Source organism: Myxocyprinus asiaticus, chromosome 19 (genome assembly GCF_019703515.2).
Source record: "Myxocyprinus asiaticus isolate MX2 ecotype Aquarium Trade chromosome 19, UBuf_Myxa_2, whole genome shotgun sequence".
In the NCBI taxonomy this organism is placed as follows: Eukaryota; Metazoa; Chordata; class Actinopteri; order Cypriniformes; family Catostomidae; genus Myxocyprinus; species Myxocyprinus asiaticus.
Genome location: NC_059362.1, coordinates 47,389,616 through 47,415,418, shown reverse-complemented (window position 1 = coordinate 47,415,418; position 25,803 = coordinate 47,389,616). Strand labels below are relative to the sequence as shown.

General features: G+C 38.6%; 1 protein-coding gene across 1 annotated transcript in view; it reads right to left on the bottom strand.

The window, feature by feature from the left end:
• The window catches only part of LOC127409995 (MAM domain-containing glycosylphosphatidylinositol anchor protein 2-like), a 248,363-nt gene that overhangs the window by 72,766 nt on the left and 149,794 nt on the right, over window positions 1–25,803 (bottom strand). Inside the window, exon 7 of the mRNA XM_051644966.1 lies at window positions 24,495–24,824. Coding sequence (XP_051500926.1) covers window positions 24,495–24,824 — 330 coding nt within the window. The remainder of the gene's footprint in view (window positions 1–24,494; window positions 24,825–25,803) is intronic.

Genomic DNA, 25,803 nt, shown 5'->3' with positions numbered 1-25,803 from the left:
ACCGATCCAGATGGAAATCTAAAGAAGCAAAAAATTGTCAGAGCTGTAGCCTAGCGGGCTGCGCTCATGACATGTGGTGCTGCTGCATCGCGGGTGATCCGAGATCGAGCCCTGACTTGTGAGGTCCTTTGCTGATCCCATTCCTACTCTTCTCCCTCTCATTTCCTGTCACCTCTCTACTTTCCCTATCCCAGTAAAAAGCCAAAAAAAGCTGCTTTTCCACTATCAGGTCAGTACAAGCTATGGATATCAACTGGCTGACTGGGGTCAATAATCACAGACCACAAGACAAAAATCAATCTGTGTTCTAACCATCGGGGCAATAGCCCCTGCAGTGTTGCCCTAAAACCTGCCCTTAATACAAGTCCTGGGGTCAACATCACACACCCTGCCCATTTCACAAGCAAGAGGGAAGTTAAAACTGAGGAATTGTGTTATTTAGTTATCTAGAATATCGAGTTTATATCGTTTGTAAACATTAGCTAGCTAGTAAGATAATTTAGCGTTTACAACTCACCAACTATAACTGCCATCATGTCCCGAGTGGTCTCTCCACTAACAGTGGGACGATGTCCCAGCAAACCGTCCATGATCTCGAACCATGGAAAGTTGTTATTTTGGCCATCGCTTTGTCCATTGTGTGTTTTAACGGATTTGAACTGTACCTGCAATGTTTTAATTTTTCCCGAACCTGTATTGTTATGCGCTGGATACACAACCTGGCAAACTTCGCCTTTGACATTGACCTCTCCTCAATCCCCACTTGGCCTTGTTTGGTCCAAGGGTAATCGGCAGGCCAAAGGCCATTGGCCGTTGGCCCCAAGAAAGCCACGAGCAGGCACGATAAAGCCTCGGAAGTGACAGTGGGAACGCAACTGGCCTTGGCACGCACTAGCACGCCCTCATTTTGCCCAATAGTGGAAACGTGGCTATTGAAAGTACCCTGAAGTGCCGCTGCAGAGTAAATTAGGGTGCTTTCACACTTGGTTCTATTGGTTTTACTGAACCTGAGTTTGTTTCCTCCACCCTCCCCCTGCCCCCACTAGTCTCTGTTCACATCATATTATTTGGGTCCAAACCGCGGTCCGATTGCATCATCAATGTGAGAATGTGCAATGATGTGATGAATGTTAGTGTTTGTCTGCCACGAACCCACAGATGCATTGCAAGATATGTGAAGAATGTGAGTTGCTCCATGAAGGCGATTTATTTGGACATAAGCAGGTATGAGAAATGCGTTATACCATTATTACTTGCGATCGGGAGCGTGCAAACATGCAAATTATACATAATCACAAGCAGTTCACTTCCATGATTTGTTACGATTGCATTCATATCAGAATCAAACCGTACTGGAGTTTACATTAACCGTACCCCAGACCACCTTTTCAAGTGAACCCGGGTTGCGGTTCGTGAGTTTGCACCAGAGTTCGAAAAACAGCGTTCACACGATTATCCAAACAAACCGAACTTTGACGTTATTCGAACCCGGGTGCGCACCAAAAGTGCTAGTGTGAAAGCACCCTTAATCCATACAGTGGCCCCAAAAAGTATTTGAGAATTAGTGAATGTTCTGAACTCCACCTGTGGTTCCTCTGTTAGGACACTTGAGTGGAACTGACTCCATACATCCACTAAAAATCACCAGTTGATTACAAGTAATTGAACAAAAATGACTCAGAAAGATCTTGAAGCATTTGAGATACGCAGATCACACTTGCTTTCATGTTGTGTTATCTGATAAAATGACATTCAGACTTTTTAAGCACGATATTAGTGACCAGAAGTGTTCAAATACTTTTTGAGGTCACTGTGTATCATATATTGGTCAGTGGTTACCCTTCTCTTTAGTAGTCAACCGTTAGATACGTATTATTTATGGCCAGTTGGGTATCCAAACCGACATGAGAACGTTTTTCTGGTATCTGCTTAACAAAGACTTGAACTCTGCTAATCACCAACAATCTCCAGTCGCCACTCTCACACTTCCTCTGCACTCGGGCAGCTTCTTTCCAGGTAAATGAAGTTGAACTCAAGCACTAAAAAACTAATTGTTTCGATCTGGCATTTTGATAAGTCCAGGAGTCATGCTAAAGGACGAAGAGAACGTAAGGTTGATTGAACACGTACAAGCGCTGCTATCTCGGCCGGTCTGCCGTCCTCATTATCCTAGCACATTTAAATGTAACGACTAATGCAAAGATTAATTGCCTGGTAGCTGATAGAAGCATCAAGCTCTCTCACACACTATAGCTTCATTAAAGAAGGTGAGCAGAATGAAGATTGATTGCATTTTACCTCTTCGAATGAGAATGGAAACTACTCGCTATTCCACGCATTTCGTCCCTCGTTAATCCTTTTGCTATCAGAGGGAAAATCTTTGCACTTGCAGTCTCACTCTTCATGAATAAATCATTAGTGGTGCAGTTTCAAATGAAGGAAATAATCATGTGTCTAATGAGCGAATGATGGTGCAAAGCTGTTTGTATGAAGCGAACAAAATTATCGGATTTTATGCTAGATGGCAAGAAGAATTCTCTCGACTCTTAGGCTACATCTATACTTTGAAAACACATTAATGTCGCTATGTTTACCCCTCTCATCCACACCAGAATGGTGTTTTCCTTCACCGAAAATGAAGTATTTCAAAAACGCCCTCCATGACTGCATACTTTGGAAAACAAATGATATTAGGAAACTGAAAACTGAGGTTTTTAAACATAAAGAGATAAGTGTAGATGTGGCTTTTACCCTAAAATGACCATCTGATGTATATTACGTGCCAAAACAATGATGCTTGAAAGCATCTTTCTCATCTGGAAAGCTCTGGTTGGTTGACTTTAGGCAACTTCCGTGAGTAAAAGAGTTAGATATCCACAAGCAGAGTTATAAATCTGATAAAAATTATCTGTATTTACTACTTTTAGATGGATCACAAAGTCTACACTAATTAGTTTAGTGCTAGTTTTCTGTACAGCCATTAGTAGAGACAGCCACACTGTTAGTTTTAAGGAATATTCCAGGTTCAATTGAAGTTAAGCTCAATCTACAGCATTTGTTTGGCATAATATTGATAATATTGCAAAAATAGTTTTGACTCGTCCCTCCTTTTCTTAAAAAAAAAGCACAAATGTGTGTTCCAGTGAGTCACTTACAATGGAAGTCAATGGGGCCAATCGGTAAACGTTACAATACTCACTGTTTCAAAAGTATAGACACAAGATATAAACAATATGTGTGTTAACATGATTTAAGTGTGATCAGATCACTTACTAACCACATCTGTGGAAAGTTATCCAATTTTACAACTTCATTACCATGACAATGTAATGTCAACACACTCTAAAACCGTAAAACGACTGTAAAAATTACGATTTAAAGTACTTTACAGCTGAAATAATACACTTGTTTTATCAGAAGAATTAATGTAAGTGCTTTTATAAAATGATAAGCGTCACATTTCTGCCTTTAAACCCTCCAAAAATTGACCCCATTGACTTCCATCGAAAATGTCTCACTGGAACAGATTTGTGCTTTTTTAAAGAAAAGGAGGGACAAGTCGAATTTCTTTTTTTTTTTTTTTACTTTTTTTTTTTTGTGGTAATCAACACTGTGTCACAAATGCTGCTGATTGAGCTTAACTGGTATTGAACCCGGAATATTCCTTAAAGTAATTTTTCCACACCAGTCTGTAATTGCATTATAATATTTTCAGATAAATTTGCTTCTAAACTGGGTGGTCACTTCCTGTCTAATTTTTCTTACCTATTCTTAAAGGATGTTTAGAAATTTCCCTGGAAAACAAGACAAAAATACTAATGAAGTAAATGATTTTTTTTTAGTGTTGCCTGCAGTGGAATGATTCCAAACTGGGCACCAGCACAATGAAAAATGGCCATTTTATTACCCTATATCTCTCCTGCTGCTACATGAGTCATCTCTGGACTGTAGAACAGGTGCGTTTGGACTCTTCTGTGTTCAAACGGTGGATATTTTGGGCCCAGTCTCAGTCCAAACAATTCCGCAGCGTGAATCTCTGGCACACATGAGGTGTAATCTGCTCTAAACGCTTTTATTAAGAGCTCTAATTGGTCCTTTAGAAGCACTGCAGCGGGCACAAACAGATAATCCTGACAGCGGCTCGCAGGCAACAACATACGGGTGCGTTATGAGAATGTGGACGGCTAAACATGCACTTTATGAGAAAAAAATGCATGACAAATATTAGTGATACACACATACAGAATTTTTGCAGATACTAATAGCAGATAATAATTTTTAAGGTATCACTGATATTATGAATGATATTTTAATATGATTCTGCTTTGTCGGTTTAACAAAAATCCTTACATTTAAATTTAGTCTTTTAGCAGACACTTTTAACCAAATTTGAATCTGAATTCACATTAAAGCTCCAGTTAATCCTTTAAGCTCTGAAGATGTTTTTAAAGTTTTCCTGTTTCAGTGGCATACCCAAAATTAAAGACTTATAACTCGAAAAAAACAAAAACAAAAAACAAAAACAAGGAGGGTCAAGTGTTTGGTATCATTGTAAAGAAAACTTTTTTTAATGATATGATACATTCTGAGACTCTCAGCTAAAGAAGCTGCTGAAAAATCACACAAAAAATTTACTTTTTTTAAATGTATTTTTCTAATTTGACATTATATATCTCTGGGCACAGGTGGAACCCACGGAAAAGCACAAAATATTCCCCATTAATTTTTTCTATAGGCATTTTTTTACACATTATTTAATGTATAATTCTCAGCCTTGACCCAAACCAGAAAGCTTTATTATTAATTAACGACAATAAAACATTTGATTTGATGCAAATAATTGGCAAAAATAAAAACAAGCGATTGATATTTGAGAACTTCTCTGATTGGTGGATCTCACTTATGGATCGCGGTTCCGGCGGGAGAGCTGTACCCAGAGGAAATTTTCATTGAATTTGACGAGACACAACTGTAGATTGAACTCTAATGAATTCATTAAGCGCACCGCCGCACGGAGAAGAAAACTTTCTAATTGAGCAGGCTGAGCATGCACAATCTTATATTCCTTCCTATTACATAGGATAAAAAATTTTATTGCTTCAAACTGCAGGTTATATGTGTATAGATAAGATTTTGTTCTGTTCTGACTGCAGTCACTTTTGCTAGCACGTCCACATTAGTTCAAATAATCACAGTAACGATGCAAACTTGCATATGTTCACCATGTGTGAGAGTTTATGGATGTTTTTCATGAGGGCATCCAAATACACATTCTTCACAGAACACTGCTTAAAAAACGGGAGAGGTGGCATATGCAATGTTTATTGATGCTAAGGTTTACAACTATCCCATTTTTGCCAGACGCCCCATATTTTATCCCATACACGATGCCTAACATCCCGTATTGAAGCAAAAAAGGGTCTGACAGTGAGACTCTTGAAGAGGACTCCCATCCTTAATTGAAGCACTCAAAATGCTCAAGCGTCCCGTATTTGTGTGAAACTTTCAGCCTTATCACGCTGTGGTGGCTCGCAGCCGGTGTGTATTACCACACATTAGCACATCTCTTTTAAAGCCAATGTCTGTATTTTTCATTAGGGCACCCACAGGCAGAAACATAGATCAGTCAACTGTATCTGAGAAAAACTCTGTGTTGATATGACAAACAATCAAAAGTTATAACATTACAAAAATAATTTATAATAGTGTCCAAAAACGTCTCCAGACAAATAAAACATAATAATTGTACATAAGAACTAATTACACATGCAAACACAACAATGACTAAAGGTTTGCATAGCATGCAGACATGATTTTAGTAATGAGATTTCACAGAATGAGTTTCATTCTGTGTCATTTGAGTTATCATTGAGTCTGTGTCATGTATTTGGCGCCATCTCCTGGTGGTCATATGTAAAATTGTGCTTCATGTGGATTATCTAATGATCCATGCATACGATTACTTTGTGTGTGGACTCATTTGAAAGATGATCACCTCCTCTACTGTAAGTAATGGTCTGTGATATTTTATGTTCTCTTTATGTTTTGTGAAGATATAAACAAATACGCAGCATATAAGGAACACAAGCATAATTGTTAAAGACATATACTTAGCTATTACTCACTATATTTTTGTCTGTGAGTAAAACAAATAGGCTGGTTGTATTCTATTCTTTGAGATCTTTCCAACAACATATGACACATGGCTAATTGATCAGTTTGATCTTTTTACTGACTGCAATAATATGAACAGTGCATAATTATTAATAAATTATCAGAAGGGAACACTTCTGATTTGTCTGCAAATTTCAAAGCACTTGTTCAGTTTTGGTCATAATGTCTACATGCATTGGAAAGTAGAGTTTCTAATCTTTCAAAGGATACCTATTTTGTGTTGGTCAAGACTGTAGTTATTCATATTTTGACAATTAAAGGGTTAAAGCAATAAGCTAAGAGGCCATGTGTTACTCTGATTTTCACAGTTAAGGGTGTTCATTGGCACAATCAAATTACTTTTGTAAAATGGAGGCAATATGTGTCTTTAGAAAATGTAAAGAATAAAAAGTAAATTAAAATCATTGTGATATTAATGCTAAGTAATCTTATTTTGCCAACAAATCATCTAAATATTGACCGATTCTTGTGGAACAAAAATAGGGATAAGAGTCGTAAGAAACTGAACAATTCTGGTTCTGATTCCTCTTAAAGTTTCTAGTTCCTTAATTGTCCCATTAATGACTCTTTTTGCATTTTTGAGGAAGAAATATTTGGTAACAAGATATGCAATTCTTTTTGCATTTACTGCATTTAATTCAATTCTTGTGAAAGGCATTTACACAGACTTTTCAGAGGCCTAAATGCAATCCAATAATAAACAAAACAACAAAAATGCTAACATATTTCATTCATTTATTATTTTATAAAATTCCACAAATTACATAAATCATGTGCATCTTGAAAGATTCATTCAGTTACCGCTCTGACTGATGTATAAGTGTTTTTGACTCAATAAAAAAAGGCAGTTTATTGGGGAACCACTCTGGTAACGCTTTGTTTTGATTCATTTGTTCAAGAGTCATTTATTAAGAATCAGACTACACTGGTAGCTCAATTGCACTGCAGACAACACTGTTAGAATTTTTTAGTATGATGTTCCATCATCATCCTAACCCTATACTACAGATTCGGGAACAGTTAACAGAACCGAAAGTCATAAAAATACATACGGTTCTGGTGTTTTTTTTTTTTTATTCAACCATTAAATATAAATAGCAGAACACACATATACAGAGTCAATATCCAACCCCCACTATCACCCCCCCCCCATATTTAAAATAAATAAAACTAATCACACACATAAAAACCCCTACACCTCTCTCTCCACTGTCCTTCCCCAAGAGCCCTCCAAAAAAGACAGATATCTGCCCCACTTCTTCACAAACATGTCTAAACTCCCCGAGCTGCCACTCTGGCCATCTCTGAACACCACTCCTGAAATGGGGGCGCTCCAGCCGACTTCCAGCTCCTCAAAGTGATCTGTCTGGCGATCATAATACTACTTAGGACCCAGTTTTTCATGTGCATATTCTCCAAATTAATGATTGCCCCATCTCCTAAGATACAGAGTCTGGGGCAAAATAAAATTTGAGAGGCCAAAACCTCGCACATAAAACTCTGAATCCTCATCTAAAATTCTTGCATCTTAACACATCCCCAAAAGACATGGGTTGTGTCTCCATCTTCTGATTGACATCACCAGCAGGTGGGTGTGTCTTTAAGACCAAGCCTATGCAATCTAGAGGGGGTCCAATAGACTCTATGTAAAATCTTAAATTGCATGAGGTGAACCCTTGCGTCTCCAGATGCAGATTTGACTTTTTTTAGAATCCCAGCCCACTCTCCCTCCTCCAATACCAAATCTCATATAGGTCACCGAGTGTAGTAACCCCCCCTCCCAATCCACTCTGACCAGCAAAAAGGGGACTTGTTGATGCATAATTTGGTGTTCAGCCATATGCTCGAGGCAACATTTTAAAAAATGTCTGAATTAAACTGTCTGTACACTTTTGTCCATACCGAGTTCAAGTGCAAGATAACGGGATGTAACATAGCTTCCCTATCTGTCACTCACTTGACATTGTGTCGATGTAGTGACACTAGAGGTCACTCTTGGGAGCCCAAAACACCCATGTTTTTAAAAAGGCCAATGAGAATTGGCAAGTGGAATTTGCATGCCACTCCCCCGGACATACGGGTATAAAAGGAGCTGGTATGCAACCACTCATTCAGATTTTCTCTTCGGAGCCGAGCGGTTGTATTCAGTGCACTGAATTCAATTCCCTCTAAAGACGCACCTCAAAACTGCTAGATTTACGGTGCATTTCAGCGGCTTCTCCCCCTCTGCACCCATGGAGTGCAGAGAACACCCCTGGGCGATTCGCCAGAGTGAAAATAAGAGAGTATATTCTAAAAGAGTATATTTTCATTCACAAAAAGCCGCACACACTTTTTAAAGATGCATTTCCGTTTGTGTGTTATTCATGGTTGTGGTCGTTATCTCTCCACTTCTGACAGCCACGATGATTTATTTTTTTCTGTATGTGGCAACATCTCTAAACTCACCAGGGAGTGATCTGAGACTAAGATATTTCCAATTGAGCAATCAACAACAGATGAAATGAGGGACTTAGATATAAAAAAAAATCTATTCTAGAATAAATCTTATGAACTGATGAAAAAAATGTATAGTCCCTACCAGATGGGTTCAAAAGTCACCAGACATCTGCAAGACCAAGATTTTTACACATCCTGTGAAGCATCAATGTTGCTCTAGGGGGTTTACACCCTTTTGCTTCTCTATGATCAAGGACTGAGTCCATCAAAAGATTAAAGTCTCCTCCCAATATTATATAATGAGGGGTGCCAGTGGCATGCAACATCCCTTCAAGATCTATAAAAAAGCCCTGATCTTCAGCGTTAGGTGCGTAAATATTAGACAAAATCAACCTTTGCACCTGAATTTAGCTAAAACAATAATGACTCTCCCTAATTTATCTTTAGTCTGTTTGAGAAATTTGAATTGTAAATGTTTATTAATCAATATAATGACTCCCCTGCTCTAACTTGAGCCAGCACTAAAGAAAACATGTCCACCCCATAGCTTCCCAAATTTTTCAGCTTCTTGCGGGGAGAGATATGTTTCTTGAAGAAACACTATATCATATTTCTTATGTTTAAGAAAAGTAATAACCTTCCTTCTTTTTATGGGGTGCCCCAACCCATTTACGTTCCATGTGGAGAGAGATAATCCACTCATATTAACATTTGACATTTTGATATAGTAGAAAAAATAAATTGTGTGTCAAAAACAAAATTATACAGACCACATTCCCCATTAGTGAAACAATCAAACCCCGAACTTCCCCCTGAACAAAACAAACAGAAAAAAGAAAAACGTGCGCATTAACCCTGTGCATGAAAGCGCCAACCGGCGACAATCCCTCTTAACTCAAAAGGTCCATGAACACCCACGAGCCCCCACGACAACTTTGACATCGGATTGCTCAATTTTGCCTCACAAATTTGTGAGGCAAAATTACATAACAGAAAATACTTTGTAAAATAAACCCCAGCCAATAGGAAGAATGAACAAAAAGAACGTGTATATTCATTCACAGAACTGTCTCAAAGGTGTGATCTTCCACAAAACAAATTCCAGCTGATATAAAACTGTTCAGATTCCTCTGGCAGACAAACGAATGTTCAGTGAGCCAGCTGTTATGAGTTCAGCGGATTACGTAATCATTCCAATGTCCCGTAAAAATACTCAACAAAACAAACTACAGCCAGCAGGAGGAATAAGCATGAAGAACGAACAGATTAATCCACAGCTGTTCCGAAGGAGTATTATTCATTAGAACAAGCTCCAGCCGCTAGGCGGAACCAATACAAAAAGAAACAAAACCGGCATCCTGGTTCCCCGGATGGTCGAGTCAATTCACTCGGAGGCCGCATAAAAGTATATACCATGACTTACTCAATCCATCAACTTTATAAAAGACATCCTTTGTGTGAGTATGTAGATATTTTGCGTTCATCCGTAGTGTCCACTCTAAAACTGGCCGGGAACTTCAATGCAAATGTAATCTTCCGTCAATGCAAAAGTTTCTTTAAGGAAAAGTGTTATTCACAAAACAAACTCCAGCCACTCGGCGGAGCCAACGCAAAAAGAAAAAAGAAACCAAAATGACACCCAGCTTCCTCAAAAGCCAGAGTAACTACAGCGAGTCGACCCACTCACATGAGAAACACCCAATGGATTACTCACCCATTGATTCTATAAAAGACAATGCCTGATTGGGACATGTAAATACTTTGTGACCATCCTTCGTTTCTATTCTCAGTTTGGCCGGAAACATCAGAGCAAAAGTGATCTTTCGCTGATGTAAGAGTTTCTTACATTTCTCGAACCAATCGCGTTTCTCTCGTCGAACTCGCAAAGTCCAGGAACAAGAAAATATTATGGTTCTTCCAAGAAAGCTTCCGTTTGCTCCTCGCCTGGCGCAACACAAGATCTTTATCGGATGATCTCCGAAATTTGGCCAGGATTGATCAGGGCCTTTCTCCCTCAGCAAATCTGTGAGCTCGCTCGATTTCTAGTTTATGGCCTGTTATGTCGAGCAGACTCGGAAAAAGCTCGTCTAGGAATTTCACCATAACTCTGCCCTCCTCATGCTCAGGAATTCCAACAATTTGAACATTATTCCTGTGGCTTCTATTCTCAAGATCATCAAGCTTTTCAAGGAGATGTTCCAAATCAACTTTGGTTGCGGGCAGATTAGTGGTTAATTCCCTCTCCAAAGACTCCAGACAATCGATTCGTCTCTCAACATCAGTCACTCTTGTAACTAATTCAGAGAATTTTATTTCCATCGCCGTAATCGAACGACGTATTACAGCGAGATCCTCCAAGCCAGCAAGAACCTTTGTCAGCATCACAGACATGTTGGACAACTGACGCTGGATCTCCTCTCCCGCCGCGCCATCCAAATCGAGCCCCCGGTCTGTAGGCCTGTCGGGGCTTTCATCCTGAACATGTAAGTGTCTTTTAATGTCTCCAGAGCCTGAGGATTTTGACTTCTTTGCCATGTTTTGCCTCAAAGAGCAAATGTGTAACTGGGTGTATCAAATTTCACCAGATTATAACATGAAAATAATAAAAAATGTAGCAAAGTGCGCAGAGCTCGTCACTCACACGTCTGCTTCTTGCATAGTGTCACGTGACCCGTTTTGGTGTTTTTTTAAAATATGGAACCGGTTTGCAACCCTAAACAAGAGGCAACGCAAATCACCACAAAGATCTAAACAGAACTTCAGATGATGCCACTGGAAGACATTTGATTGACCCAGATTCATGTCTATTACATCTGCCATTGATTCAATACACTCCCACATCTTTAAATAGACTCCTTTCATCTGAGCACATTACATATTCAAAGCCCCATATAATAATCAAAAGACTTTTAATTGTTGCCTTTTCTTCTCAGTCACTGAGAACTCTTTTATTTTGTAGGCTTGTGCACTATAATGAATATTCAAGAGGATCTGATCTGATAATAAGGAAACAGACATTGCAAGTGTCATTGATCACATTGATTTACTGTATGTGGTTTATAAGAAGATCATCTTCTACGAATTATGCATGAAGGCAGATAAAATCCTTAATGTACAATGTGGAGATCTGAAGTTGTCAATGGTACGTGAGTAGAGAAAAACACCTCAAAGAATCAACATGCAATTAACTACAAAATTCAAAAATTTAAAAATGTTCATTTTTGGGTGAACTATCCCTTTAACAACAACTATTCAATAGTTTTCACAAATGTAAGCACAGCATAAGAAAACCTGTTAAACCAGTCATAATGACATCACCAATCAGCGATGGAAGGATCTCCCGCTGAGTGAAGGTGAGTCTGGTGTTGGTTGCGGTCCACTGGTGCTCCCTTGGCCCGTGGATCAATCCGGTCAGGGTCCCGCGGGAGTGAGATGAAGATGATAATGAAAATGACACAAGATGGTGAGAAGGAAGTGTATTGATCAACTCCATTACAGGGGCATGACTTCATCATTAACTGTAACTACATACTTCACTTACTAATCATCTGCACGTGCCCTTAATAGTGGAAACTAGTGTACGAGCAGGTGAAATGCTGATCAGCAGTGGCGCCTGCAGCTGTGCATACCATGAGCGCTCCGACTGATCTGAGAAACATTTTCTCTCCAAATATTCCAGCAATAATTAGTCTTGTATTTCTGTTGGCCATTTAGAATCAAAACTAGTGATGCCAGATTTTCAAATGAATCATTGTTTTTAGTGAATTGGCCAAACGGGCAGTTCAGTCATTCCGATTTGTTTGGACCGCTCTCTCATTGAATCATTTGAAGCGGTTTCTCACTCTTTAAAAACATACAGGGCTGGATGAAGTGGACATTTACCTACAATCGAATTAATCAAAAGGCTGGCTTTTAGAGAAGTGACTCTGAGAAACTTCATCTAGTGATGTGACTTGCGAAAATATTTTTGCATCTGCCCGCGCTGTTTCTCTTTGCTAGACGCAGCCTGATCTCATGAACATTTACATGACAATTGCAACATTTTTGCAAACCAAAATTAAGTGCTTCATTACACGTTTGGCTGTAGTTTCCTGGTGAAATGTCCAGCGTCAAAATCAAGTGAAATTATGTCGTAATCAGACCAGGTTTTTAAGGTGAATATTAGATGGATGTTTTAATGAGAAAAACGTACCTCCCTAACCTAAAAATTTAGCCCTTCAAGCTCTGAAGGTGTTTTTAAAGATTTCCTGTTTCAGTGGCATACCCAAAATTAAAGGCTTATAACTTAAAAAAGTTATTTTAGTTTTTATTAATGATATAGGTTGATACATTCGAAGACACTAAGCCTAAGAAACTGCTGACAAATCACAAACAAAATAACTTTTTTTAAATTTTTTTAATTTTTTTTAACTTATTTTCCTTATCTGACATTATATATCTCTTCTGGGTGTAAATAAGGTGGCTCCAAAAAACTGCTAATAAAATAAAACAGTAATTATACATAAGAACTAAATACACATGCAAACACAACAATAATAAAGGTTTGCATATCATGTAATGTAGTAATGAGATTTCACAGAATGAGTTTCATTCTGTGTCATTTGAGTCATCATTGAGTCTGTGTCATGTACTTGGCGCCATCTCCTGGTGGTCATATGTAACACTGTGCTTCATGTGGATTATCTAATGATCTTATGCATCCTAACAGATAGTGTCCTGAACACAAATGAGAGGTAAACACAACAGACATCATTACCCTAACCCAACACCTAAACCTAACCAATAATGTTCTAAAAGCAAATTCGACATGAAAAGCACATTTACTGAAGCAACCACATAATTTCTTGTCACTTCTATGACACTTTCGCTCCATTTTCACTATCACCTCGAGTGTGCTTGGCTGGGTTCAAGGTCTCTGTGTCCAAAGTCCAACACTCTTTTTTTTTAAATAATTTTCATAATAATTAATAATAATTAATAATTTTCTTTATTTATCACACATTATACATTTGCACATATACAGTGAAATTCTTCTTTTCATATATCCCAGCTAGGCTGGGGTCAGAGTGCAGGGTCAGCCATGATACAGCGCCCCTGGAGCAGATAGGGTCAAGGGCCTTGCTCAAGGGCCCAACAGTGGCATCTTGGCAGTGCTGGGGCTTGAACCCCCGACCTTCTGATCAGTAACCCAGAGCCTTAACCACTGAGCTACCACTGCCCCCTGTCACTCTAGGTGAGAACCCCCTGTAGCGTCACAACTCTAGTGTTCATTCCACCAGGAAACTGTGGCAAAGCGTAGAAAGCGGCACGTAAAACTCAGTTTGCAAACATGTAGTTATAGTAACGTTCATTCTATGAGACTAGTTTGGCTAAATGGATGTCTTTGACCACTGCCACGTTTCACAGTATTTTTGGCACTTCTCACAGTAGCGCTGCATTTTTTGACGCTGTGTCAAGTTAAAAAGAACTTCAACTGTTAAAACAGCGTCTTGAGTTTGTTTTGGTTGTAACGGCAACAAAACTACATCTGGTAAGAAACCTCATTAAGTTTTTACATTGAAACCTCTTTGAGTCAAAAGATTAGAGTCTCTAGTTTCATCCGATATGCCATTTTTTAAATTTGAGCTATCTGTCCCGAAACGGCACGCTGTTAAACACAATGACCACATTCGTAGACTGTATGCACCGATTCAGTTAAAATATCCAATATTCACTGTCTGTGTATTATCACATTGAGAATAAATGGGTTCATCCAAAAACTGAAAAAAATGTGTCTTTCAGAGTCTTTATATGGAGTTAGGATGAAAATAAGGTGCATTTCAAACTGTTCTGAGACCAGTACAGACAGACAGCACACTGGAGGTTAAGTCATTCACTAAATAGGGAGCAAGGGAGCATCCTATAGCTCTCTATGCAGTTAAGTGCATTCACTCCTAAAATCTGATCAAAAGTTCAGTTTCAGGCTGCAGATGATGTTTGGATCACTCAACATGTTTGACAGACATGTGACAATGATAATCAGTACATAGATTCAGAATTTATAATGTATCATTTTATTTTAACATGATTGACAGTGATTGGATGATGCTGGACATTACTTTGAATCAGAATTAATTATGATAATTTATGATGTAATGTCTGTAACGTATCAAAAACATGAATAATCAACACTCCTGGAAACATAATAAACAATCTGATGAAAAAACAAATCTGACTATCTTTAACTTGGTATTATTTAACATTTTACAAATTAGTCCCTCTGTCCACATATGAGGACATCATTTTTTAGGAAAGCTATTTAGTCTAAAAAATATATTTTTTTTTTGCATATTTCTTAGAGGCTAATAGTTACAAATCAAAAAGGGGAATGGAAAATGCACACAGGTCTCAGGAGGATAAACATTGGACTCAATTATCTGTGACCAGTTTTGGGTAAGTTACTCAAAATAAGTAGTAAATTACTAATTACTTCTCTCAAATGTAATCAGATTACTTCATCTTATAAATGTATCACATTACTAATTATTTTACTTTTAAGTTACTTTCTAAATCACTTTTCCCAGAAGTTTTTTTGTTTTCCGCTCAAATTCATAATGTCTATATTTCCTTATTCATTGTCGCACATCCTTCAGCTGTCACAGAAGCGCTAACAGACGTGCATATGAATTCATATTTTAAGTATATTATACATATTACTTTAGCACAAGTAATGAATTTAAAAGTAATTACTTTCACTGAAGGTCAGAAACTATAATCTGATTACAAGAAATTACAATATGTTTTACATTTTTGTTTTGACTAAAAAGTAATTAGATTACATTAACAAAATACTTTGTAATCGGATACAACCAACACAGCCCGTGACTTAATTATAAGTGTTGGGGAGTAGTTAACTAAAAGTAGCTTTGCTACTAATCAAGTGGATCCATTCTTTTTGACAGTTCATGTACTGTAAATGAGCCGGTTACAGTAAACGATTCCTTTATATTTAGCATAGGGAACTCCGATTCATTTAAGTGAGTTGGTTCATGTAAATGAACTAGTATACATAAATGATTCACTGATTCACTTGAGCCCCAGTGCAGCCTTAAAGGGACTTCGCCTTTTTTAAAGTGAAATATTTAGTTAATTGCTGTTGTTTATCAATATATTTTGATTCCGTTTTTTAAAATAGTATGTTTTCTAGTTTTATTAGTGTATACTATGTATTTATGTTCAATTTAACGGTTTCACACTATTTTCCATTTCCATTTTTGATTTGTAACTATTGTAGTAGCATCCAATAAACAAGCGGGAAAAAATAAATAAATTTTAGAGCAAATAGTTTTCCTAAAAATAAAATTTTGCATTATAAATTCTGAATCTATGTACTGATTATCATTGTCACATGTCTGTCAAACATGTTGAGTGATCCAAACATCATCTGCAGCCTGAAACTGAACTTTTGATCAGATTTTAGGAGTGAATGCACTTAACTGCATAGAGAGCTATAGGATGCTCCCTTGCTCCCTATTTAGTGAATGACTTAACCTCCAGTGTGCTGTCTGTCTGCACTGGTCTCAGAACAGTTTGAAATGCACCTTATTTTCATCCTAACTCCATATAAAGACTCTGAAAGACACATTTTTCAGCTTTTGGATGAACCCATTTATTCTCAATGTGATAATGCAGAGTAAATATAGGAATGCATTTACTAATGTTAATGAATAGAACTGTGGTGAACAATCGGACCAGGTGACATTCCAGGAGACAGTTTATGGCAGAGCCCATCCCTAACTGTCAAGGCAAAGAAGAGTGGCTCCATTCTGATTGGATCGTGGCAGGACCAACACAAACAAATGCCAAGCACAGCCATCAGATAAGCTGCTTGGACAACTACCAGATACTTCAGAAAGTAAGGCCCCGGACCTTCCAACACATTGGAAGACTTCTCAATTGTCCATGAGTGGTTTCTTAGCAACCTCTAAACCCCCAAGGTTTTCCCAAAGACTAGAGGTTAGAAGGACCATACAAATTCTTCAAGACCTCTTGAAGCAGCATTAACTTACCATGTGGCAAAAGCTGAAACAAAGAAGCCACAAAGACAAATCTTAACACACAAACCTTGGACTCCTAACTTGGACACCAACTGCAACACATCCACTCCATATTTGTTCACAGAACTGCAGTTGTTCAATTAGCACAATAATTCACACAAACTGAACTATGGTGGTATAAATTAACGCATGTGTAATATTTAATCTTTCAATATCACGTTTGGTCTCTATATCTTCAGAAAAATGGCAAGAGTAGTTTTGAAGAGGTTTGGAAAAGGAACAATGAATAGATAAAACTTTAAAGACACTGTTTTAACTCTTAACCTTAGACTCTGCAAATAGTTACACAGAGAGTCAAGTCAAGACATTTTTACTCATATAGTGCTTTTCATAACACATCGTTTCAAAGCAGCTTTACAGAAAATCATGCTTTAACAGACAATGAAACTGTAATATCTATAAAGTCTTAGAGTCATTATTGTGTAATTGTAAATTGTGTATAAATATAAATAATTAAATAATTAAATAATAATTGTATTTATAACCCCAGTGAGCTGAAGGCGACTGTGTCAAGGAACACAAAACTCCATAAGATGTTGATTAATGGAGAAAAATAACCTTGGGAGAAACCAGACTCACTGTGGAGGTCAGTTCCCCTCTGACTAACATCATGAATATAATGCCAATATTAGTTATTTATGTGCAGTTCAAGTCATGGTTTAAAATTAGTAAACTAGTGTTAAGGGTCAGTGTTTAAACAAAGATTTTGTAAGAACTGTAAGATTAATGACTAATGTCTTAGTTCATCCTGGATTAACTGTAGAAGTTCACATTGATGCATTGTCCTTTGTTAGTTGGCTGATTGGCAATTAATTGATAGTCTATGTATTTCATTATAAGAGTGTAGTCCATCATTAGACCGAGGTGATGCAGGCAGAGATCAATGAGGTGCATCGCAGTTCAAATGGCAGGTCATTTCGGATAAGATTCAGTGGGGACCATCCTAAGTCCAAGGTTCAGGCAGTGGCATATGAAGTATCCAGTGTCTTACAGTTGGAGTTGGCATCAGTCCAAGTGATGTCTGGCTAGCACCGGCTGTATTTTATCGTCATCACTCAACGACACGTAGCAGAGGTGTCCGACACCTAGCAGGAATGAAGCTGGATCTGGCAGGCTCTGGTAACCTCGGGATATGAATCCCGAGGTTGAGACAGGGAAACAAAAAGAATAATATTGGCGTAGATGCCATTCAATTTATTGCAGAGTTATAGATTTTGAGAAATGTTTCTGAGAAATGTTTCTGGTTCCGGCAGGCCTAACTAAAGCAGCCTAATTGTGAGTTGATGGATAAATTAGCTGTATGCATGGCTAAATAGATGAGTCTTTAGTCTAGACTTAAACTGAGTGAGAGTGTCTGCATCTCGAACAGTGTTAGGCAGACTATTCCATAGTTTAGGAGCCACATAGGAAAAGGATCTACCTCCTTTTGTGGATTTTGATATTCTAGGAACTATTAACAGGCCAGAATTTTCTGATGGTAATGAATGTGATTGAATATAGCGTGTCAGAAGGTCACTTAAGTACTGTGGAGCTAGACCATTCAAAGCTTTGTATGTAGTTAACAGAATTTAAAAATTAATACAAAATTTAACAGGTAGCAAATGTAACGACGATAGAATGGGGCTAATATGATCATATTTCTTGGTTCTAGTCAGCACTCTGGCAGATGCATTTTGAACCAATTGAAGTTTGTTTATTGAACTTGAAGTACATCCTCCCAGTAATGCATCACAATAATCTAGTCCTGAGGTCATGAACGCATGAATTAGTTTTTCTGCATCAGCAACAGAGAGCATGATTTGTAACGTAGCAATATTTCTGAGATGGAAGAATGCTGTTCTATAAACATTGGAAATTTGATTTTCAAAGCACAGATTGGTATCAAATATAACACCTAAGTTCTTCACTGTTGAAGATGATGTAACAGTACATCCATCGAGATTCAAATGAGGTTTTAGCGGCTTATTTTTAGAGGTTTTTGTCCAATAAGTAGTACCTCTGTTTTGTCGGAATTGAGTAGAAGGAAAATTCTGGCCATCCAATCTTTGATTATATTGATACACTCTGCTAATTTGGAGAATTGTGAAATTTCGTCGGGTTTAGAAGAAATATAAAGTTGGGTATCTTCGGCATAACAGTGGAAACTTATTCCACGATTCCTCATAATATCTCCCAGGGGAAGCATATATAAGGAGAAAAGCAGAGGCCCTAAAATGGATCCCTGTGGCACTCCATACTTAACTTTTGTTTGATTTGACAATTCCTTGTTTACACATACAAAGTGGTAGCGGTCTGATAAATAGGATCTAAACCATGCTAATGCAAGTCCACAAATGCCAACATAATTCTCCAGCATATTCAAGAGAATGTCATGATCTATGGTGTCGAAGGCAGCACTAAGATCTAAAAGCGCTAGAAAAGAAATGCAGTCACGATAGAGCAAGTCATTTGTAACTCTGATAAGTGCAGTCTCTGTACTGTGATGGGGCCTAAATCCATATATACCATTTCTCTGTAGAAATGAACATAGTTGGGAGAACACTACCTTTTCTAGTATTTTCGACATAAATGGGAGATTTGAAATCGGTCTATAACTAGCCAATTCTCCAGGATCAAGCTGTGGCTTCTTAATAAGCAGTTTGATAACTGCCATTTGAAAGTTTCTTGGGACATGTCCTAAGGATAGTGAGGAGTTAATAATATTAAGAAAAGGTTCTGAGATTACAGGGAATACCTCTTTTAAGAGCTTAGTTGGTATTGGATCTAACATACATGTTGTGGCTTTTGATTTTTTGCAAAAAAATTTTTTAGCTCTTCATGACCTATGACAGCGAAGGATTGAAGTTTCTTGTGAGGAAATTTATGAAACACTGTTTTCTGAGGTGCAGTGAAAGTTGATTGCATAATTCCAATCTTATTTCTGATGATTTCTATTTTATCAGTGAAGAAATTCATGAAGACATTGCTATTGTGCTGTGACGGAATATCTGGTTCAGTCGAGGCTTTATTCCTAACCAATTTAACCACAATACTAAATAAACACCTAGGATTGTTGTGGTTATTTTCTATGAGTTTGCTATAATATGCTGACCTGACAGCTTTTAGTGCCTTTCTGTAGCTACAGACACTATCCTTCCATGCACCGTGAAATACCTCTAATTTTGTATTCTTCCACTTGCGCTCCATTTTTTGAGCTGCTCTCTTGAAAGCATGAGTGTGATCATTGTACCACGGAGCGGGGATTTTTTCTTTAATTTTCTTTAATCAAAGGGGGCATCAAGCATGCTAGAGAAGACTGTATTTATATTTTCTGTTATTACATTAACTTTTTGGCTTACTGAGTATGTGAGACAATTCTGGAAGATTATTAGTGAAGCTATCTTTAGAGGTCGAAAGAATAGTTCTACCTGAACAATAGCATGGTGTAGACTGAGTGACATTAGTTGATCGCAGCAAACAAGAGACAAGGTAATGATCTGAGATGTCATCGCTCTGTGGTAGAATTTCTATAGTATCAGCATCAACTCCATATGACAAAATTAAATCTAGTATATGATTATGATTTTTTTCAAGTTTTACCTTAATTAATTTTTTTCTGAATGATTTAGTGAGGGGTTTGTGTTTGGTAGTTCGGGGAACAGACACAGTCTCTATATGATATCTAGGTGATACAGTCTCTTATGTGACCTGTGTGACACCTCAAGGTAGCTAGCAGATGTTCGGATTAACGTTTTTGTCTGCTTCCTGTCCTGGGCCCCAGTTAGTCAAATTCTATCACTATTAAGACTATGAGCCAAATTACTAGATAGGAGAGCGGCACCTTGCCTGTAGGGATGGAGTCAGTCTCTCTTTAGCAGGTCAGGTCTACCCCAAAAACTCTTCCAGTTGTCTATAAATCATATGCTCTTCTCCGGACACCACTCAGACATCCAGCCGTTCAGTGACACTAATCTACTATAAACCTCATCACCATGATGAGCAGGGAGGGGGCCAGAGCATATCACAGTGTCTGACATCGTTTTTGCAAGTTCACACACCTCTTTAACATTATCTTTAATGATCTCCAACTGGTGAAGCTGGACATCGTTAGTGCCAACATGAATAATAATTTTAGAAAATCTACATTTAGCATTAGCCAGCACTTGACAATTTGATCTGATGTCAGATGCTCGAGCCCCAGAAATGCATTTAACAATGGTGGCTGGAGTCTCTATTTCCACGTTCCTTACAATAGAATCACCTATGACCAAGGCTCTTTCAAAATGATTATCAGTGGGTGCATCACTGAGTGGAGAGAAAGGATTGGAAACCCTAACATGAACGGGAGAGTGGTGTCGCTTTGCTGAGCGAGTATGCCGCTGAGACGTCACCCAAACGCCCTGCTGCAGGGGCTCTACAGCCGGAACCAAAGTGTGTGTGTTGCTCGCTGTACTATCCGTATCCGAAACAGTATCTCACTGACCTCCACTAGCATATGGATGTGTGTCTCTAACTCATTAACCTTCTCCGTCAACCTGACTAATTCCTTACATTTATCACATGTACTGTAAATCCCTCACTGCTGATGGAAGAAGCTATAGTAAACATGTGACATGCAATGGAGGAAGAAATAACATGTGTGGATGCCATCACTTACCACAATTGTTTGTTGTTGTTGTTGTTGTTGTTGTTGTTGTTGTTATGGTTGTTCTTGAGTGGCTAGTGTTTGAGTTCGATGTGGTTTAATGGGGTTCCTTATCAGCAGATGTTTGAGATTGATGCAATAATCCATATAAAACACAGTGGAGAAAATGAATCCATTCAGTCAAGATGTGAGATGTAGACAAGTGGAGGAAAAAAGAAAGAAAAAAGAGAGAAAACGGGTGCGCATGGTAAAATACACGCAGTTCAAACAGTAGAAAAGAATATAAGAAGAATAAGCAATGCTAAGCAGGCTAGCCAGCTACAAACACAGACTCGTGCAGTATGTCGGCAGCAACCGGAACAGGAAGACAGAGAAACGTGAGAGAGAAGGGAGGGTGAGCCACACTGTATGGGCCCCCTCTGATGTCAGCAGCCAGTCATAACCCTGAAACAGGAAGGCGCCAAACTGAAATCTCCTCCTCATCAGGAAGGTATAAATTATCTTTACAACAACCACACCTTTGTCCTGAGTCCCTGTCCAGAGGGTCGTTAACAGGATACACTTCTATAACACTTCTCCGTTCTGAGTTTTCAGCTGTTCGAGTTCGGGAGCAATAACAGAATAATAATCAACATTATGAATCTCTGGCCTGAGTGGTAGGAGATGTAACAGAATACAAACCATCCAACGTGCTAGGTCTCAGCTTCACAGATAGAGAGAGGATAACAGTTCACCCAGTGTTCTTAGTGTCCATCCAAGAGACAGAATAAGATTGACCAAGTACCAAGTCTCACTACAAGAAACTATTGCAACACCAAGTTTGGAATCCCTATACCAGGGAGATAACTATAGCATCAAGGTTTAGCTCTGGCGAGCAAACTTTCTCTTCAAGTTTCATGCATCTTCGTGTTCCAGATGATGAATCTTGCACTGACATAAAGGCTATATATCTGCGTGTTCCAGATTGCAAGAACCCTCTCGGTGCTTCCAGGAGATCAGCATTCCTCAGCTCCTTCGTGTCCAAGGCTGTTGAAATGGATTCCAGCTCCTTCCCCACTGTAACATGTTATGATTATCTAATGTTCCTTAGATTGCACAAGCTGTATATCAAACATTTGTTTAAATAGAAATAAGGTTTTCACCTTATTAATTAACAGAGAGGGGGAAAGGGCAAGGTGGAGTGACAATGAGAGAGAGAAAAAAAATTGCTTGCCAGTTCCCCGACACGCCGTCGCCTGGTCCTCGACCACTCCTCTGACCCCTGGCGTATGTAGCGACCCTCCGCGTTCTGGCGGCTGGTAGCGAGCTCCTCCGCCCCTGGTAGCGGCTCCACTGCTCCAGGCAGCTGGCAGCGAGCCCCTCCTCCCCTCGCGGACGGCGACTGTTCCTCCACGTCCAGGTGGCCGGCATTGACTGCTCTGTCCCCCGGCGGACGGCCGCGGATGCTCCATTGGGCAGACGGCAGTGGCGAGGACTCCACAACAGCGCATCCCTCCTCCTTCCCGGGCTTCAGCACCAATGTAACATGGTTTAAATGGGCAAGGAGGAGGCGGAAACCAGCTGAACAGTCAAAGTAATATTTAATGAAACAAAAAGACACAAAACAAAAACACACACTCGGCAGCTGCGTGTGGCTCTCTCACTCCCGAACTTTCTCCCGGGGGCCTTATCCCTCTCCTCGGCTAATTAGCCCAACTGGGGGCCAACCGTGCAGACTCACAGCCGGCCCGCCTTTTCCTCGTCACAAACTGATTTTATTACAACTGTGTGTTTCTTGTGTTGATGATACAGAAGAGCTCTAAAGGGTTAGGGAATCTCACAAATCTTTCAGATTATTCAGATGACCAACTCCCTCCAATTTACATAATTTTAATTTATTGAATAGTTCATTTGGATTATTCTTTTACTGTTAAGGGAAACTCCTTAGCTGGTGCCCCGAGGATGGAGAGAGGGGCCGTCTGATATTAATAATTACAAACACATACACCTTAAGTGAAGTGTGATCAAAAATCATTACATACTTTGGTGTCTTATGTGAGGCCCAGTTCATTTCAATTGGTGCCAGAGTGATTCTCACTACAGAACCGTATTGCACAGAGATAACAAAATTAAACATAACAGAATGTATATTAAAATGAAGTTAAATGACCCACAGATGTGTAAGATTTGAAAGTTACTCAAAATAACTCGCACATTTTTTTTAAACTTTTAAGGAAATGCGGTGCCAGTGTCGGTGACATCATGTTTATCAGCATACTAACACACGAAAAATGAACAGATTATTTAAAGTGGCATATCAAACGAAACTAGAGACTACTCTTTACAACCAAACAGGTTTCAATGAAAAGACATAAAGATATTTTTTACCAGAGGCACTTTTATTGGCACTGCATCCATAGAAGCGCTTCAAGGAAATTGACGACATGCTGTTGAGTCACGTGACTCGGTGCGGCAGCAGTTTAACTCTTAAATGACAGCCTAGAGTCTTGTGAACAGTATTCAGTCAGTTTTATTCATTAAAATTATGTGTTGTGTAAAACGAGTCCTTGCATGAGGCCGCGGGGTCACACGAGGTTAAGGATATTTAGATATTTTTAATGTAAAGCAAGACAAAAATACAAAAATAACCTCAGTTTCCCTCTGAGTTCAAGGTTAGTTCATCTTAAATTCAACATTAAATCAAAATCGACTCATTTGAAAAAAAAAGAATTCTGGTCTAATTGTGAACAATTCATCAGTGCATGTTATTCCAAATGTTTGTTTTTGCAATCTATCATCAAAATGTAACAACTTGCTCTTCTTTGGAATTGACTTTCTCTTTCAGATGATGTCAGTTTGGCAGCATGGGGTATTGGTTAATGTAAACCAATAGTTAAACGGCCAAACTACATTTTTTTACATTGAATTTCCTGTTGTACATCTAGATACTTCTAGATAAGAGGTTACAAATGCAGTTTCATGTTGACTTGAAGTCTGTGTCCATTAACTATAAAACTTAGTGCACCTTTAATCTCTGCCAAATTTTATATGGATGATAGCATGTGTCATTATAGTCATTCTCCTGAAAATGTAGTGATGTCCCGGACAGCTGTATGCAAATCAGTGCTACTAACATTGCTGCTGGTCCTATTGTTTCTAATTGCGTCGTGTTTGAGACTCACCAGTGGTGGACGAGATGTTGACGTCAATGCTGATCTCTGGAATCCCGCCCCCTCGCAGCGACGCCACACACGTGTACGTGCCAAAGTCAGTGAACTTCAGGTCGATGATGTCGAGGTTGGTGGTGCCGGGCGAGATGTCAGGATCAGTCTGCGTGATGACCATCCGCTCGGAGCTCCGCAGTGCTCGACCGTTCTTCAACCAGCTGAACTGCAGCTCCTCAGGAGGCATGGCCTCAACCTGACACGAGATCTTCACCTCGCGCCCGATCTGGATGTTGTCGTCGTTGTGGTACGGGTCCGGTGTGATCCAGAAACGACCCTTTTTCAATGCTGGAATGACAAAATCAAGAACACAAACACAGTAAACAATGTGAACGGAGGAGCGTCAACAACTTTCAGACTACAAAAAAACTGTACATTTGTCTTGTTTTCCAGTAAAAATATCTAAACATCGTTAGAACAAGAAAAATTGAGATTGAGACCATGACAAATATATCTTGAATTAAACATATTTTTCATACCCTATTGTTTTCTTATTCTTGTTTTAAGCATAAATCTAACAAAATTTTTGTTAATAAAACAAGAAGAAAAAACTGCTAAGGCGAGTCTTACAAAAATGTCTTGGTACTATTTGAATCAAAAATCATAAGAAATAAATACAAAATAAATTTTGTATATAGACAATGAAGTCTAGTTTTATGGTTATTAAGTGTTGTGACATTTTTTCATTATAATTCAGCATATTTTACACCCCAGTTCTCTCTACCAATACGCAAAAATTGGTGGTCATTGTGATATTCTCACTATCCCAACTTAGTTTAAAATGAATATATATATATATATATATGTATATATATAATATATCATTTTTTTTCATCTATGCATCATAATAGTAATGTCTTGGTACTGTCACGGTATGTAGCAGAGATGAGATGGGAGACGATGGATCTATACGCAGGCTTTTAATGAAGGTGATGATGGAGATACAAAACAACGTGGAGTTACACAAAGAACCAAATAATCTATGAACACCAAACACAGGAACATACTAAATAACATACAAGGTAACATAAAGAACTGACAATGAGTTGGAAAAACTACAGGGTATATATACAAACTTGGGTGATGACAAAACACAGAACACCTGGGAACAAAGATGGGTAACAGTGTAATGGTGTAATCAACAGGTGCATAATGGGAAGTGTAGTTTGAGGCCAACTAATGACAGAAGACAAAAACCATATCAAAATAAGAGTCCTAGGAACAGAAAGGTGACAACACTGTGACAGGAACTGCCATTCATTTTCAC